We start from the raw sequence: 16,913 nt of genomic DNA on the forward strand, positions 1-16,913 counted from the left end.
TATAGCTTTTCTGGAATTGAAAGAATTTCTTCTCAACTTGGGTTTGGAGATGTGAGGGTTGTCACATGTGAAAGACTGCTTTATTATCTTTTGTTTGATAAATCAGAAGGGCAATCAAAGATTCATGATTAAGTATTTCTGATCAGCCAAAAGTGGAATGATCATTCTCAAGTCCACTTTCTTTGTACAATTGAGCTTTGATATCAGTAAGGTTTTGATTAAAATCCTTGTTGATATTCAATTCATGTCTAGGTTTTGAAGGGTTTCGAATTCAACTTTGAAAATCAAATTGTATGATTGGCTCAAGGGCCTATTAAGGAGCTTTGTTAGTTCATATCACTTGGTATGCGAGATATAAAGTGGACTTTATATATTTGAAAGCACATTCTTATGCTTGATTATACTCAAGCTCATTGGTAAGTCATTGAAGATAATTAAAGATATATTATTATGTTACATGCAAAGAATCAGACATTAAACTCAAAACATCATCCTCTCCGTCGTTCATCTGGATCCACTGGGGTTAGTATGATATCCAGCATTCTTTCCAGCTTCCCAACCAGTCTTATTGATTGAATCAGGTGGACAAGGAAGAGATTTAGAAGATGCACCTTGGATTGGTGCTGCATTCGGTAAAGTGAATCCAACAGATTGATGATAGATAGCTGTATAATATCCTGCCCAATACTGTGCATTTAACGCGTTTGTTAATGATTGTTTTTGAAGTTCAAGACTTGATTCGAGCGATGGATTGATTGGGGTTTCGATGATTGAAGGATGAGCTGGTACAGGTGTCGTTCTTGTGGTTGATGAGCTTGATAAAGTTGAATGGTTAAATGGAATGGGAGAATTGGCTTTAGAAGAATTCTGACTGATCATCATCTCTTCTTCTTCGTCCTCTTTTGTTGTGCCTTCGAGTGTGGTGATTGGTGTGGTTGTGACTTTGACAGCACTAGATGATGACGCCTCAACACTTTCTTTTTCTGAAGTATTGATAGTATTCTTTTGGTTTAGTACTTCAGGTGGAATAAAGTCACCAAACATTTCAAGGTATTCTTCCATATCCAAATCTGAGAGAACTGGGCTAGGTTGTCTAGGAGCAGAAACTGGAAGTGTATTTTCGGATGATGTTCTTGAATTCGGTACAAATGTCTCTAGTTTAGGTCTTTTGGAGGCTTTCTTCTTGCGAAATGAGGCTGGCGGTGTAGGTCTAGGAGTTCCGTAATATCTAAGGTTAAAAAAGACGTGTTAGTAAGATGACTCGAAAAAGTATCCAACAGGACCGATCACTTACAAGAGAGAGGTCGAACGTCTTTGAGATTCAGTGAGAGGAAGTAAACTTTCGGAAGCTTCAGATGAAACGCCTCTATTACGATGGTAATACTAAAAGCCCCATATAATGATCGCGATCACATTAGTTCTTACTCTGGAAACCAAGAATCAAAAGTTTAAACTCACCCGAAACTCATTCAAAGTAGCTTGAAAAGCATTCACAATCGCATTCTTTGCAAAGATATCACGAAGCTTGACTTCAAACCTTTCTCCCTTATCCTCATAAGTATCAGATACGATTTCATCTTGTGATTTTGCAAGAGGATCGATACATTGTCTAAGCAGACTTGGACCACATGAAGTTTTCTTTTTGTTGTTCGGTTTATGAATGGGATCAGGTTGATTTTCTTTATCATTTAAGTCTCTCGAGCTTCCAGAGTGAGTAAGATGAGTTGAAGTCAATTGATCAAGTTCTGATGAAACATCTTCAAATTTGATTTTTTTAATAGGTCGTGCTAATGATGAATCTTGAAGTCGATCACGTAAGTCAACCGGACCGATCACCATATCTAAGTCTATATTAGGTATTATTTGATCAGAAGTATTATCTAATAATTTCATGGCTGCTGCTTTAACCATTGCAAGTTCATCATCGGCTGGTCTTACTGAACCTTGTCGATTTCTAGATTCAGTTGAAAGTACCGAAGTGGCTCTTCTTCTTTTTTTACGCTTTTGTTTTGTGCTTGGAGGTGCGATTGATGCTCTTTGGTTTTTGATTGAGGAAGTCATGAATCAAGTTTTCTATATTGGAACAGTAAAGGATGAACTGTGATGAGAGTGTGTGGTTGGTTGGTTGATGATGATGTTTTGATCAATTTGATGAGTTTGAGTTTATAACCTTCAGCTTAAGGTTTAAGTGTGACATAACTGACTTAAGTCTTCATACTTCGATTTGAACACTTTGATGATAACATCAACCTGATCACTTTCTATTTGCTCATCAACATAATCAAATCAAATCAAATCAAATGATATCAGATTCAATACATCTTGATTCCACTCAGAATCAATATCATCAACTAGTCAACATCCTCATCAACCTAAAGATGTTAGTTATTTCCAAATAATGATGAATTAGTGAGATATAATCTTGAAAGTAACTCATCAGGTCGATCAATTCGAATTTAATCGTAGAACAGCCATCGAAATATCTCAATGCCCTCTGATTCCTAATCAAGATCCGAACCCATATCATCCCTATAATATCTATGAAGAAGATAAGCTGGCGATTCATCAAAAAACATTATATATGGTCTATGGATACGCTTGTCTCGAATTCGGGAAAGTATACTCTGAATTCAAAAAACGATTTGGGAACCTCACACTTTTTCTCAAGCTCGATGATGATCAGCCTTCTGATGTTCTGAAAGACGATCAAGTGTACCTGGAAGATGATTTGACCGTCGACAAACTTCTCTCTGATTTGGATAATATCACCAAGGTTCTTTTGATTCAAAACCCCGATCACACAACTGCTGCATCATGTCGTAGACGGCTCATTCAGAATTTATCGGATCGTGCTAGCCCAAAAACCCGGTTGCAAGTTCGAAGACAATCATTGATTCAAGACTTTACATTCACCACAATGGTATTATCGATAGCATCACATGCCAAATCTTCTACACTTTGGGAACACCGTCGATGGTGTTTGATCGAAACATATCTATTGAAAGAAAGTGAAAGAATCCCTTCGACCAGAGCTCAAATCATTTCTCAGTCATCTCAGTCTCACAGAACAATAGCACCAGCTAGTTGTGCTTCTGACGAAGAATTCGAGTTCACATCAATATGTGCCGATATTTATCCTCGTAATTACTTTGCGTGGCGACATCGGATGTGGTTACTAGATGGTCTATTCAGTCTAGGTTACAAAGACATGAAACCTTCTCTAGACAAAGAGATTCAAAGATTGATGACATTCTGGCGATCACATCCACGTGATCATTCATGTACTCATTATATTACTTACCTTATTAAGTCTTGGAATACATCTTTTGGCCAAACAATCCATTCCAAAAACATATTCACAGATACATTTCTAACTAGCATTCAAGAAAATCTCCTAGCTTATCCCGATGCTGAAACTTCTTGGTTACTGTTTCGTTGGCTTTTTTCACAAACTGATCTCAGTGAATTATTACTAACAATACCTTTATCTAATAAGATCATCAAGATGCTGGACTCGATAGCTTCAAAGAATTCAGAGACTTTGAAGTCTCGGTTTTTGAACAATGTGTCTTTTGAAGAAAATTCAAGCATCACTTTGTTGGCAAAAGAAATCAGATCTGAGAATCGCACGGCTTGTTTAGGAATCTTGACGTTTTATTGGTTAGCTTTACAGGTTAGTTTTGAAGAAGTATTAAAGATCGAAATCTTATTTGATCTTATTGATTCTGTTCTACATGTCTGATTTGAATATTTTGTTTGAAACTAATCCCACAGGAGCAACCTGAAAGTGAATCTTATGAATTAGCTGAATGGATTCTTAAAAACTTGAAGACTTACCCTCCAGACTCTGATGAATGGCCTTTGAAAGTTTTCACGAGAGTTTCATCATATTTAAAAAAGATCACGTGTCTGAACCAATCTTGAAATGAGGTTGTTTTAGCTTGTAACTTAGATGAAGATTTAATGATCGTTTTTGTTTTTGGTCTCATGTAAAACTACTGATTGAGAAAAAGTTTGGAAAAAGATATATAGCTTGAAATTCTTAATCAGATTTGATCTCACTTTGATCTCTTGGTCATCCAATGCTATAGGATATGATGACTTTTCTTGAAAATTGTAACTCTGAATACAATTGATGAACCTTTTATTGTTTGTGAAGTAAGCATTGCGAGCGTTCACGAATAGAAATTTAAACAATATGTTATCCGATCGATTCGCCAAAGCCCAAGCTGAAACCCTTGTCTTGAGATAGTTGTGACATAGCACGAGTCTGGGAAGAAAATTTCCCCCAACACTTACAACATACAATTACGAATGAATGTCAGTTGAGATGCATTCCCTTGAAGGAAATATAAGGTTTGATGCAGAAACCATCAACTCTTTTAATCGGAATTGAACACGAAACCCTACAAATCCAGTTTATATACTCTAAAGTGTGGTAATTCTTCATACTTACCTTGCGTTTGCAGTCTTGGGTGATCAAGGATACCTGACTGTCGTCAGTGAGTCTGCGCATGGCACAGCGACCCATTCGCTTCACTCAGACAATCTGGCGGGTTTATGTCCATGATGTAAGCCGATGCACAATCTCTTGAACGGACGAACCGGCTTTCGAGCTGGTTCGCCTATCCTTTTTTTCTGATCCTGCCTTGATGCGTTTTAATTCTCAATTAAAAAATACTGGAAACATGATCGCTTTGGTTTTTTGAATCTTTCTTTCTTGGAGACCCCTTGACATCTGATTTGGGTCATCTTGATCTTGTATGAAACTTATTTTCATTCATTTTCATCTCGCACAGACTATCATCAATCTGGTATGTATTCCCAAGAACTTGAGGATACTTTTCAAAATCCTCATTCTTCAAAATTTTCTTTTTGTTTACATCATCATTTATGATTCTAAATTATAGTTAGTTGAGTTGATATGTAGATATACACTTTTCATAAGAATTTTGTAGAAGAAGGATTCACAATCAAACAGTTCCATAAAAAAGCGCTCAAAACCTATACAAACGAATTCAAACCCAAAAAGAGAAACCCCAATCATCAATATTTTTAAAAAGAAAAGAACAATTCAATCTTTGACCTCTCAAAAACATCCATCTTCATTCCAATTGATCAATCATCTTAATTCCAATCCGACCAGCTAAATTTCCAACAGGTCCATTCGAATTCAATTGAGAATTAAAACTATCCAAGAAGCCTGTGATCATTTTACATTCTTTTTCACTTGGATTACATTCTTCATCTTTTTCAATCAATCCAATCGATTCTAATTCGGTTTTCATCATTTCTTGAATCTCTTTCATTTTTAAATCTTCTATTCTTACTTCTTCATCTTCTTCATCTTCTTCATCCTTTTCGTTTTCATTTTCGGTTTGATAATTCGGTCCGGTGAAGTGGTTCGGAATCGGGCCTCCTTTTTTGGTTTTTTGGATTTCTAATTCACTTTCAATCGCATCCATCATACTTTCAAAATCATTTAACTTTTCATTCACTTTCATCGGTTCGGCTTCTTCAAATCTCGATTCTTGTGGGGTTTCTTCTTGATGAAATCTGACTGATTTTTTACCTTTTCTATCTACTTGAGGTCTTTCTGATTCGATGAATGTCTCAATCGGTTCTTTTTCTTTAGTTTTTATAGGTGGTGGTACATAAGCTGTAAAACAAACAAACAGATTTTTACTGGTCAGCTTCTTGATCGACTTGAAAAAGTGAAACAATTCTGACCTCCTCTTTCTTTACGACTACTTAAGATTTCTTGGTACTGTTCTTCACTTAATCCTAAAGCTTCACGTGCAAAGTTTAAAAACTCATCACGTTCTGTATCCATTTCCATTTCAATGTCCATTTCCATTTCATTGTCCAGATTCATCTTGAATGTTTCATCATCATCATCTTCTTCTTCTGATGTTTCTTCATCACACACTCCATCATATGATTCTTTAGTTAAACCGGATGAATCTAGTTTTGTTTCAGATTTCAAAGATTGACAATCGGGTTTAGAAATCGAGGATTGAGAAGTCGATTGAAGATCGAAAAGTTGAGTTTTTGGTTTTAAATTAGAAGACTGATCGTTAGGATGTTGAGCATTTGAATTTATTGAATCATCTTTGTTTGATTTGGATCCCCATTCAGTTTGATCAAAACTAGGCACAATCGATTCTAATCGTTTCTTACTCTGATGATCATCATAATCACTCATCTTAGCTTGAGTCCAATCTCTCGAATCCTTATTCCGTTTCAGGTCTCCTAAATTAGCTCTAAGTTCTTCTTGTTCAGAATCATCATCATCATCATCACTATCCTGATCATCATCTTCATCAGATGAATGTTCATCATCAGAATGTAATGCTCCTTCAAGACTTCCTTGACCATTTACAAAACTTTCCATCCTTTCTGCAAACGAAATCATCTTATTCACATCTTCTTTTGCCATTCTTTCTTCTTCTACTGTTACTTTTTCGGAATTATCTTCAGCTTCATCATTGACTTCAGGGGGGTCTTGTTTAAATAATCGTTGAAGTTCTTCTTCATTTATTTCTAACCATTCATCACTTTCAGATTCAAAGTTCATTTCGTCTATTGAATCATCAGTTTGATCCAAAGAACTTTCTAATAAATCAATTAATGAAATCGAACTTGATTTTTGATTCAAAAAAGTTTCTTTAGCTTTCGATTCTAATTGATTGTATTCTTTTGAACCTTTCAGTTCTGATTTAAAATACCCAACTGATTTTAATTTATTAAGATATTTTTGAAAACTATCCAGTTCTTGATGATATAAGATTTCAAATCCACAATTGATTTTAAGGCCTAGTAATCTACGTTTGAATTCTTGAGTTTGATCTGAAGATTTAGATGATGGATGAAAATCAAGAGATTGAAACCATTGTGATTTTTCAAATGGTTTTGGAGGATAAAAAGTTTGTTGATGATTGAGTAATGAAGCATATAACGGTCTGGTAAGTTTCAAAGGGCTCAGTTTGATCTGGTTTGAAGAGTTGGGCTGATTGGAAATCGGATTAGGTGGGAATCGATTCATTGTTTGACAAACTTTAAAGGTTTGTGGATCTCTTTCCATGAAAGCTTGGATGGCCAATCCGATCAGATTAGGATTCGATCGTAAAACTCTTGAGATATCTCGATGTAAATAAGCATGTGTATTGTAGAGATGATTTTGAATTAATTGATCTGGTGTTGATTGATTTAATCGAAGTTGAATAGATTGATTGATTTGATTTGAAGCAATGGTTGGAAAGGTATCTAATGGTTTTTTAAAGATTTCGAATGCGATTTGATGAGGTAATGGATCATGTTGATAATCCAGAGCGTATGGATGATTCAATGGAATAAGATGTAAATCACCCGATTGAATCCAAACCTGTTCATCCAAAACAAAATCATCAGATTAGGAATGATCAAAATATCAAATCATTCAAAATGAAATTCAAAAAAAAACTTAACTCTGCCTTTGGAAAGATGAGGAGTGATCCATTTAGGTAAATAATCAGCTGATTCGATTAATAAGAATTCACCATCATCATCATTTATACTGATGAGAATTGAAGTAGGAAAAGCATGACTAAGTTGAACTAAACACCAAACCAAAAACCATTCATCTTGAATCGAATCAGAATAAAATAAAGTACCATGAATGAATTCTTGATCAAAGTTAATGGAAAGAATCGGTTTAGAAGTATGCCAAATGAATTGAGTAGTTGAATTTAAATAAGATTCTAGTTTAGATTTGATTTTGATGAGTTGGCTTTCTGATTCTTGTTCTTTTTTGATGATTGGTTTGATTGATTTGTGAGATTGAATGAGTTGTATTTTGAATTCAGTCGTGAAGGGTGAGTTGGTAGTTTCCATTTTATGATGAAGTTGATGAAAGTGGAAATGGTTCATGAGGTCTTTTGCTTTCTCATGTTTTGATTCTTGTATGCTGGTCCCGGGCAGGTCCAGCAGGAAGCGCCAGGTCACGAGTCGGACCGGATCGATGAATTTGCGGTGTTGATTTGAAAATTGATGAGGGCAGCTTTTGGGTTTCTCGTCAACTTTGATCGGTCAACAACAAAACACAACACCACTTCACTCCAAAGACCATTCGTCTTACTATTCATCCATCGATCCATCCACCATGTCTTCACCTCTTTCTCAATCAAATCAAACACTTTCAAAAAGAAAAAGGTATTCCTTCAATCCTTTCCATCACTTTATTCTTTAAAACTCACCATCAACTCTCTTTTTAGGAATTCTAGATCCATCAGTCCAGATCATCCACAGTCAACTAGAACTAAACTATCACCTGACCCGATCTCACCACCGCACTCTCCTATTCCCATCGATCGTATCAACATCCAGATTCCTAGGATTCAAGATGATGATCCGATTCGTAGACGTGAACGTGAAGATCAACTTCGAATCAGATTAGCTGAACAAGAACTATCGTCTCATCAAAAACCTAAACCCGATCCTAAATTAGAAATGCAAAAAGCCGCTGCTACTAGAGCTGGTGGTGCTTATATTCCTCCGGCTAAGTGTATGTCCACCTCTTTCCTCTTCGGGTTTCAATCCAGTCTTCTCATTTGTCCTCACTGATTTCTATTCTCTTGTTTCTGATCTTAGTAAGAGCTCTTCAAGCTGAACTGGCAACTAACGACCCTTCTAGTCCTGAGTATCAACGTATGAGATGGGATGCATTAAGGAAATCAATCAACGGTCTCATCAATAAAGTCAACGTTCCCAACATCAAATACATTGTACCCGAGGTAATGCTTTCTTCTCTTTTTCATCTCTTCAATCCTGATCATTCTCCAAGCTTCTGTTTTCGCTGATCGTATCTTTATTCGCCATCAGCTTTTTGGCGAGAATTTGATTCGTGGTCGTGGCTTATTTGTTCGATCGATTATGAGAGCTCAAGCTTCTTCGCTTCCATTCACACCCGTCTTTGCTGCGCTCGTCTCGATCATCAATACCAAGTTACCTACTTTGGGTGAATTATTAGTCACAAGGGTTGTCAGTCAGTTTAGAAGAGCTTATAGAAGAAACGATAAAGTCACTTGCGTGGCTACTACGATCTTTATTGCTCAATTAGTCAACCAACAAGTCGCTCATCATCTCCTAGCTTTTGAGATGATCATTCTTTTACTCGAAAAACCCACTGATGATTCAGTCGAGATTGCGGTTGGTTTCACCAAAGAAGTTGGCGCTTTCCTTTCGGAGGCTGAACCTAAAGCCAATAATAGTGTTTATGAACGATTCCGTTCAATCTTACATGAAGCTACTATTAGCAAAAGGGTTCAATATATGATCGAAGTCTTGTTTCAAGTTCGTAAGGATCGATTCAAGGATAATCCAGTCTTACCTGAAGGATTGGATCTCGTTGAAGAGGATGATATCATTACTCATCCGATTCATCTTGATGACGACTTACAAGTTCAAGAAGGCTTGAGTGAGTCCTTCTATTCAACTTCAATCTCACTTCACATCATTCAATCTCTGTGATCTGACGCGCTATATTTTGTAGATGTGTTCAAATTTGATCCCGATTATCTGGAGGGTGAAGAGAAATATACAGCCATCAAGAACGAAATCTTGGGAGTTGATTCTGATTCTGATTCAGATTCAAATACATCAGCAGGTGGTAGCGATGAAAGCAGTGATAGTGAGGCTGAGGCTGAAACAGGCATCGGTATGTATACCATCTTTCACTATTTTCTCTGTCATTTGCTCAGCACAAACTGACTCTCATCGCTGGATCTTGATAGTCGATGGCAAGGTTGCTATACATGATCACACGGGTACAAACTTGATCAACTTTCGACGTCATGTTTACCTTACAATCATGTCCTCACTCGATCATGAAGAAGCAGGTCACAAATTATTAAAAGCGGGAATACCAGAAGGACTCGAATTAGAATTGGCTAACATGATAGTAGAGTGTTGTTCACAAGAAAGATCATACTCGAAATTTTATGGATTGCTGGGAGAAAGGTTTTGTAAATTGAATTCGAATTGGACGATGACATTTGAAGAATGTTTTCGAAACTATTATGATACGATCCATCGATTTGAAACCAATCGATTACGAAACATTGCAAGATTCTTTGGTCACCTTTTAGCACAAGATGCTATACCTTGGAGTTCACTTGAAGTCATTAAGATGAATGAAGATGATACAACTAGTTCTTCTAGAATCTTTGTCAAGATTATGTTCCAAGAATTAAGTGAAAGTTTAGGATTACCAAAACTGGCGAATCGATTCAAGGATGAAGAAATGAAAGTTTGGTATAATGGCTTATTTCCGATTGATAATCCCAAGAATACTAGATTTTCGATCAACTACTTTACTAGTATTGGATTAGGAGTTTTGACTGAAGAAATGCGTGAACACCTCAAACGAGCTCCACAGTAAGTCCCTCTGGCGTTATTTTCTTTGTGGACGGATACTGACTTTTTCTCTTTTTGCAATATAGGATCATCATGGCTAAACGTCGTGAATTGGAGGATGCCGAATCTTCTTCATCAGATGATGATTCAAGTTCAAGTTTATCATCAACTGATTCAAGTGACGAGGATTCATCAGAATTGTCTAGTTCAAGTAGTGAAGCATCTGATCGCTCAGATGATCGTCGTCCTCGTCATGGTCATCGCCATCATGAAGATTCAAGACAGAGGCATAGCCCACGTCGCAGTCGATATGAATCTAGGTCTCCGCCACCGGCTCGTCGAAACGCTAGACATGGATCCTCATCTTCTCCACCACCCAGACGAAATGTTGGACGCGATTCTCTATCACCACCACCAGCCAGACGTACTTTTCGTCGTGATTCTCCATCGCCTCCTCCCTCGAGACGAAACACTCGCCGCGATTCTCCATCGCCGCCCCCTGCTAGACGCCACTCTCGTCGTGATTCCCCATCACCACCCCCTGCTAGACGCACCCATCGACGCGATTCTCCATCGCCTCCCCCTGCCAGGCGCCACTCTCGTCGAGATTCACCATCACCAGTACGCCGCAGCTCGCGTCGTGGCTCTGATGCGATCAAACCTCGTGCAACTAGACGTGAATCTGCTTCTCTCTCACCACCAGCTCGTGGACACGAGAGTCCTCGTCACCGCAATGATCACGAAGGACGTTGGAAGGACAGTGCTCGCTTAGATCATTCTAGAGCACGAGATGGCCCAGACCATGATCGGCGCAGGGTGGTTCAGGATGATGAACCTCGTCATAGGAGACGTGATGAAGAGCGTGATCAATCAATCAGACGAAGAGAGGAAGATGGTGGACGTGATCATCGATCTGGACGGAAAGGTAGTGAAGAGCCGAAGCGATCTAGAAGAGAGGATAGAGATGGACGGGATAGAGGAGGACGATCCCGAGCACGAGAATCACCAGCTCCATTACCATCTTCAAGGCATGGTGATCGACATGGACATGAGAAATCACCGGTTCGCGAGGAAGGTGAACGAGGTGGTGGTGGTGGTAGTGGTGGTGGACGAATGATGATGAATCCGGCTCGAGCTGCGATGATTGGAAGGTGAAAGAAGAAGAATAGGAATTCAAGTTGGTTCAAAAGATATATGATGACAAGTTTAAAAGAGGAGGATGGTAGTCTTGGAATCTCTTTTGGAAAAATGTTGGGAATTGGAACTTGTTTATATTTCATTTGGTATTAAGAAAGAGAAGGAGTTTATGTGTGTGTGTGTGTGTGTGTTTGAAAGGAAGTGAACAGAAGGTGTAAACAATAAAAGACTTTTGCTACGTATCATGCGATGTTTGTTTGTGATTTTCTTAATATCATCATTGTCAAGCCAAGTCGTCAAAGGATAATGCGGAAAACTAAAGAAAGCGTAAACAAAACTTATGGATGAAGTTCAGAATGAAGTTCCATACTCTTGTCCCTCTTTTCTTGATTTGAATAAGAAGAAGAAACAATTCGGGGATTATTTTTGTATGTTTGTGTTCAGTTGAATGGATTGATTTGTAATCACCTTGATGGTTTCCAAGTATACCGGATGAATGGATCACAACAAATTCATGAACACTTGACTTCCAATTGCAATTCATCATAAATATTTTGTAAATATATCAAGATAGATTTCTATCTTCAAGTTGATAAGTCATATAGGCAACATTGCTGAAACAGACCCTGCTGATCTCAACTTTTGACATTATGAACTTGTCAGAAATTAGAATCAAAGCAAGATCACCTGATCTACATATATCTCATGTGTGACAGTGTGTGTGTGCATCTCATGATTACACTTGGTTTCATTCAGATCATGGGAATCATGGTTTATCTGTTGATCATGTCAAGGAATGTACTTATCTTGAAATGATAGGATATGTATCCTTTTTTGATCAACTACAAGTTGACTTCCTTCAGCTTGCTTCACTTCAAACTGTTCCAGAATATGTATGTATCTGATTAAATGATTTTAACCTTTGAGTAAGTAATCAAAGTTCAGCTGCATAACTGAATCGATCATATAAATTTCTAAACACGTTTTAAGTCTTTTTACATGTAAGATGATGATCGCGAGTATATGAAGAAACGGAATGGAAGAGGTACAATGTATTGGAAAAGAAGGCATTGTGTTTCGTTTGCCACTTTTGTCTTTTTAACTCAAATCACATTTCATCATATCACGATTCCAAATTGAAGTATGCTTCAAATTCTGTTCTCTTTTTTTATAAAGAATTAGATTTTTTTTGATAAGGTGTATGTAACTAGACATATGAGGAGTGTGATGTCATAGACAGATGACCATGAGGATCAGAGATAAAGGTTTGTTTTACTTGATCAATACGATTTTTTCATGATTCATATTCAACTTTTTTTCATGTGTCGATTTTGAATGAACCATGTGATCTAACGTAGAGTTTCTTTACGGTTACTATGAGAGATGGTTGGGATTTTTTAAGACAAAGTAATATATGCAGTTTACAAAGGATTCTACGTATAAATGTGTCAGTGAAGAACGGTGGCAGTGGAATGATGGTTGGAATGTTTTGATTGATTTGGTTAAAGTGAAGTTGGATTTGAATTTGAACTGATTGCCATTAGTTGCCATCACTGTAAAAGTGAAAAAGTGAAGAAATGGAAAGAAAGCTTGAAGAACACAAGTCTGAGTCTGTCTGAGTTTAGATCTAAGGTGTATGTAGATAATGGATTATAGTTTGAATCTAAAAGCCATCTAATTACATAAAGTTTTAGTTGTGTATGTAATCCGAATTTCCGAAACATTTTAAAAAAAACTGACTTTTGATTCGATGCAGTTTTTTTAAAAACTAGTTTTTAAGTTGAGTTTGTTTGGTTTTCAATTTAATTTAATTTATTTTTTTGATTTCTTTCTTTCTCAATTTTAATTTCTCGCTTAAAGACTTGAATTTATTATTCATCTTCATCCTACTGACTATTGACTATTGACTACTTTACTACTTTATTACTTTACTACTCCTATTAACTATCAACTACTCACCACTCCTATTAACAAACTCACTATCATCCGATTCACAAATCATAAATATATATATAGATTCATCAATAAACCATGTCTAGCTCTCATTCTACTCATGCTTCTTCTTCCAATGTAGTCGGTTAGTCATTCATCTTTCAATTCAAACTCTTTCTCTTCTTATACTCTTTCTAATAATCCTTTCTCTTTGACTTTCATTCAGGTGTTCATTATCGAGTCGGTCGAAAGATTGGAGAAGGTTCATTCGGTGTTATCTTTGAAGGTACCAACTTACTTAACTCAACTACCGTAGCCATCAAATTCGAACCACGCAAATCAGATGCTCCTCAACTTAGAGATGAATATCGCACTTACAAGATCTTGGCTGGATCTCGTTAGTGTTTCCTTTTCGTTTGCTTATATCTTCAAAAGTACTGATTTCGGTCTTCTTGGTTTATTTTGTATAGCTGGTGTTCCTCAAGTTTATTACTTTGGTCAAGAAGGTCTTCATAATATCTTGGTCATCGATCTCTTGGGTCCCAGTTTAGAAGACTTGTTTGATATGTGTGGTCGAAAGTTTAGTATCAAGACTGTGGTTATGACTGCTAAACAGATGGTACGTGGATCTTTTCATTGTCTTACAACTGGAAATTGGATGTATTGATTCTAATTAGCTTTCTACACCCCTATTAACCCGCCAATCGGATTTCGAATCGGATTCATTTTTCTGACTCATCAATTACCCCAATTGAATCTGCATTTCCTTCAACGCACTCTCTACTACTCATGTATTGATCGCTTTAATGAATACATCGACGTCATTACATTTCGAATGAATCCTTTCATACATCTATCAATCTATCAATTAAATGGAACCGATAAAAAAGCTTACCCGAGTCCAAACCATTCACGAAAAGAATCTTATCTACCGTGATATCAAACCTGACAACTTTTTAATCGGACGACCCATGACTAAAGGTGCCAATGTCGTCCATGTGGTTGATTTTGGAATGGCCAAACAATATCGAGACCCGAAAACAAAGGTTCATATTCCATACCGAGAACGTAAATCATTATCTGGTACCGCTCGTTACATGTCTATCAACACCCATCTTGGTCGTGAACAATCTAGAAGAGATGATTTAGAAGCCTTGGGTCATGTGTTCATGTACTTTTTGAGAGGTGGTTTACCTTGGCAAGGTTTGAAAGCTGCTACTAACAAACAAAAGTATGAGAAGATTGGTGAAAAGAAACAGAGTACTCCGATCAAGGAGTTGTGTGAAAACTTCCCAGGTTTGTTTTAGTTTTGCTTTGCATCTTGAATTTAATGAAGCTTATAACTCTGGTCTCTTTATCATCGGTCTATGCTCTTTTTCAGAGGAGTTCAGCATCTACTTGAACTATGTAAGGAAATTGGGCTTTGAAGAAACGCCTGATTACGATTTCTTGCGGGAATTGTTCACCAAGGTCCTCAAGAACACTGGCGAGGCTGAGGATGGGGTTTATGACTGGATGATCTTGAACAACGGTAAAGGATGGGAAGCCAGCTCAACTGTAAGTGGAACTCTCATCAGCTCACTTGAACTACTAGCCTTGTCCTGATCATCAATCAATGGCTACAGAACATGGGTCACCTTCTTCCTGCACACGACCCACGACAACATCGATCATCACGCCAACCACGAGAGACCGAACGAGAAAGAGCCGAGAGACATGCGCTCAGAGCGTCTCAACAAGCCCTTAACGGATCAGCCACCGCTCAACACAATACTTCCAATCTAGGCAGGAGAGGATCGAAACAAGAAAGAAACTCGACTCATCTGAGTACCAACATGCCGGGGGGATTACCTACCCAACCATCTTCTACGGTAGCTATTGCTCCTCCTACTACGATGGAAAACCATCGAAATTCTGCTCTACATCCTTATGCCAGTCCGTCTAATAATGGTCTATCTAATAACAATTATGGTTATGGTACTCAGCAACAGCAGCAATCTCAATCCCAACCGACGGAAGATTACCGACGTAGTCTACAACCACCTCTTCAAGCTCAGTCACCTCATCAAGCTGCCGGTCAACAACCCTTGGTCAATCACGAGGATGCTCCTAAACCGAAGAAAAGCTTTGGGACTAAGCTGGCCAATTTCCTGACCTGTCGTTGTGCTTGATCGCTCACCTACGATCAATATTTCAACTCGCGGCGTTTGGCGAAGGAACATACATGAATGCGGTCTTTTGGATTTTCTCTTCATCTCTCTTTTTCCTCGGTCGATTGCAATTACGTGTGTGTGTGTGTATTTGATCTTTGATGATGTTGGGTTTCTCATCAAAGAAAAAGAAACCAAGAAATCACAAACCTTTTATCTTCTATCCTAATCCTTTTAATGACAGTCGCTTTATGTTTGTTTTCGATTTCAATATCATTCATACATGAAGAAATTAGACCAAGAGAGGTGAAAGAAAAGGAGGTTTTTGTAATCTTGTTTTCTTTTTTTCCTTCTCCTAACCGCTTTCGCTTTCTTTCTCCTTTTTTCCTCTTACTATGATTACGATTCTTAGAATAACTCTCTTATTAGATAATCATCTTTTTCATCATTTTTTTTGCGTACAATTTTTTTTTTATTATTGTCTGTCTTTGCCTCACTTAACTCTTTATTTTTTTTGTCTCTCTCTCTCTATCTCTATCTGTGTGATTGTTTCCGTGCGTGTGTGTATGCGTTCTTCTTCTTGGATTTCTTTACTTTCTCTCTACTCTTTCCTCACTCTTTTCTTTTTTGGTTTATCTGATCATTAACTCAACACTCGTTTAAGAAGCTTTTTTTTCTATATTTTTCTCCCTTTAGTTGAATAAAATCTCAAACTCTTTTTATTTTTGTCCTTTTTATTCTTTTTTGATCTCTTTTTTTTGATTTAGTCTTTTATCTTATTATTATATTGCTAGTTTCTTTTTGTTTTTTTGATGTTGAGATGTTACTTTTTTTTATTAATATATCATTTTTTTATAAAAAAACATTTTGGGGAGAGAAATTGATTGATACCAAAAGAGAAAAGTATAGGAAAGTTTGATCAAAGTATACAAACTTTCTTTGAGTTTAATAATCGAGTTTGGTATATCAATGATTGGGTCCATTGGTATTAGAACCATTTCTTGAGTTTTTCAAACCTGACAAAATCCTTGCGGGACAGGTGGTGATCAAGTTTTGAGTTGTTTTTGATAAAGTTGAATCCACTTGGAATGATCAATCCAAGAGTACATAGAGCTTTTAAACCAATTTTTAGGTGAACTCTTCATGATGAGATGTGCTTAAAGTGAATCAGTGAGGCAAGTCTTTTCAGTTTCTTCTTTTCGTACTCATTTCCTTCATTGCCAAACTTCGATGTCTTTATCAACTCTAACAAAAAAACTTTGAAAACTTGTACTGGGCAATCCGGCATCCTGGCATTTATAC

The 16,913-nt window shown here is 37.2% G+C and overlaps 6 protein-coding genes across 6 annotated transcripts; 4 read left to right on the forward strand and 2 right to left on the reverse strand.

Moving 5' to 3' along the window:
- Window positions 1–504: 504 nt before the first annotated feature.
- MELLADRAFT_87104 (uncharacterized protein) lies at window positions 505–2,061 on the reverse strand (the record flags this gene model as incomplete). The annotated part of the gene is made up of 3 exons (XM_007403871.1): window positions 505–1,228; window positions 1,295–1,383; window positions 1,459–2,061. The coding sequence occupies 3 exons, from the start codon at window positions 2,059–2,061 to the stop codon at window positions 505–507; spliced, it is 1,416 nt and encodes a 471-aa protein (XP_007403933.1).
- Window positions 2,062–2,581: 520 nt separating this feature from the next.
- Window positions 2,582–3,742, forward strand: MELLADRAFT_58702 (uncharacterized protein; the record flags this gene model as incomplete). Its single annotated transcript, XM_007403692.1, has 1 exon — window positions 2,582–3,742. One exon carries the CDS (start codon window positions 2,582–2,584, stop codon window positions 3,740–3,742), a length of 1,161 nt encoding a protein of 386 aa, XP_007403754.1.
- A 1,363-nt stretch (window positions 3,743–5,105) lies between these two features.
- Window positions 5,106–7,872, reverse strand: MELLADRAFT_87105 (uncharacterized protein; the record flags this gene model as incomplete). Its single annotated transcript, XM_007403870.1, has 3 exons — window positions 5,106–5,659; window positions 5,731–7,384; window positions 7,468–7,872. 3 exons carry the CDS (start codon window positions 7,870–7,872, stop codon window positions 5,106–5,108), a joined length of 2,613 nt encoding a protein of 870 aa, XP_007403932.1.
- A 156-nt stretch (window positions 7,873–8,028) lies between these two features.
- Window positions 8,029–10,417, forward strand: MELLADRAFT_32479 (uncharacterized protein; the record flags this gene model as incomplete). The annotated part of the gene is made up of 5 exons (XM_007403693.1): window positions 8,029–8,542; window positions 8,629–8,771; window positions 8,860–9,454; window positions 9,530–9,667; window positions 9,771–10,417. 5 exons carry the CDS (start codon window positions 8,029–8,031, stop codon window positions 10,415–10,417), a joined length of 2,037 nt encoding a protein of 678 aa, XP_007403755.1.
- Window positions 10,418–13,560: 3,143 nt separating this feature from the next.
- MELLADRAFT_32371 (uncharacterized protein) lies at window positions 13,561–15,066 on the forward strand (the record flags this gene model as incomplete). The annotated part of the gene is made up of 5 exons (XM_007403694.1): window positions 13,561–13,606; window positions 13,688–13,858; window positions 13,932–14,080; window positions 14,352–14,757; window positions 14,843–15,066. The coding sequence occupies 5 exons, from the start codon at window positions 13,561–13,563 to the stop codon at window positions 15,064–15,066; spliced, it is 996 nt and encodes a 331-aa protein (XP_007403756.1).
- On the forward strand, window positions 14,999–16,537 carry MELLADRAFT_54536 (uncharacterized protein; the record flags this gene model as incomplete). Its single annotated transcript, XM_007403695.1, has 2 exons — window positions 14,999–15,018; window positions 15,087–16,537. One exon carries the CDS (start codon window positions 15,090–15,092, stop codon window positions 15,630–15,632), a length of 543 nt encoding a protein of 180 aa, XP_007403757.1.
- Window positions 16,538–16,913: the final 376 nt, after the last annotated feature.

Source organism: Melampsora larici-populina (assembly GCF_000204055.1).
Source record: "Melampsora larici-populina 98AG31 unplaced genomic scaffold MELLAscaffold_1, whole genome shotgun sequence".
Classification (NCBI taxonomy): Eukaryota; Fungi; Basidiomycota; class Pucciniomycetes; order Pucciniales; family Melampsoraceae; genus Melampsora; species Melampsora laricis-populina.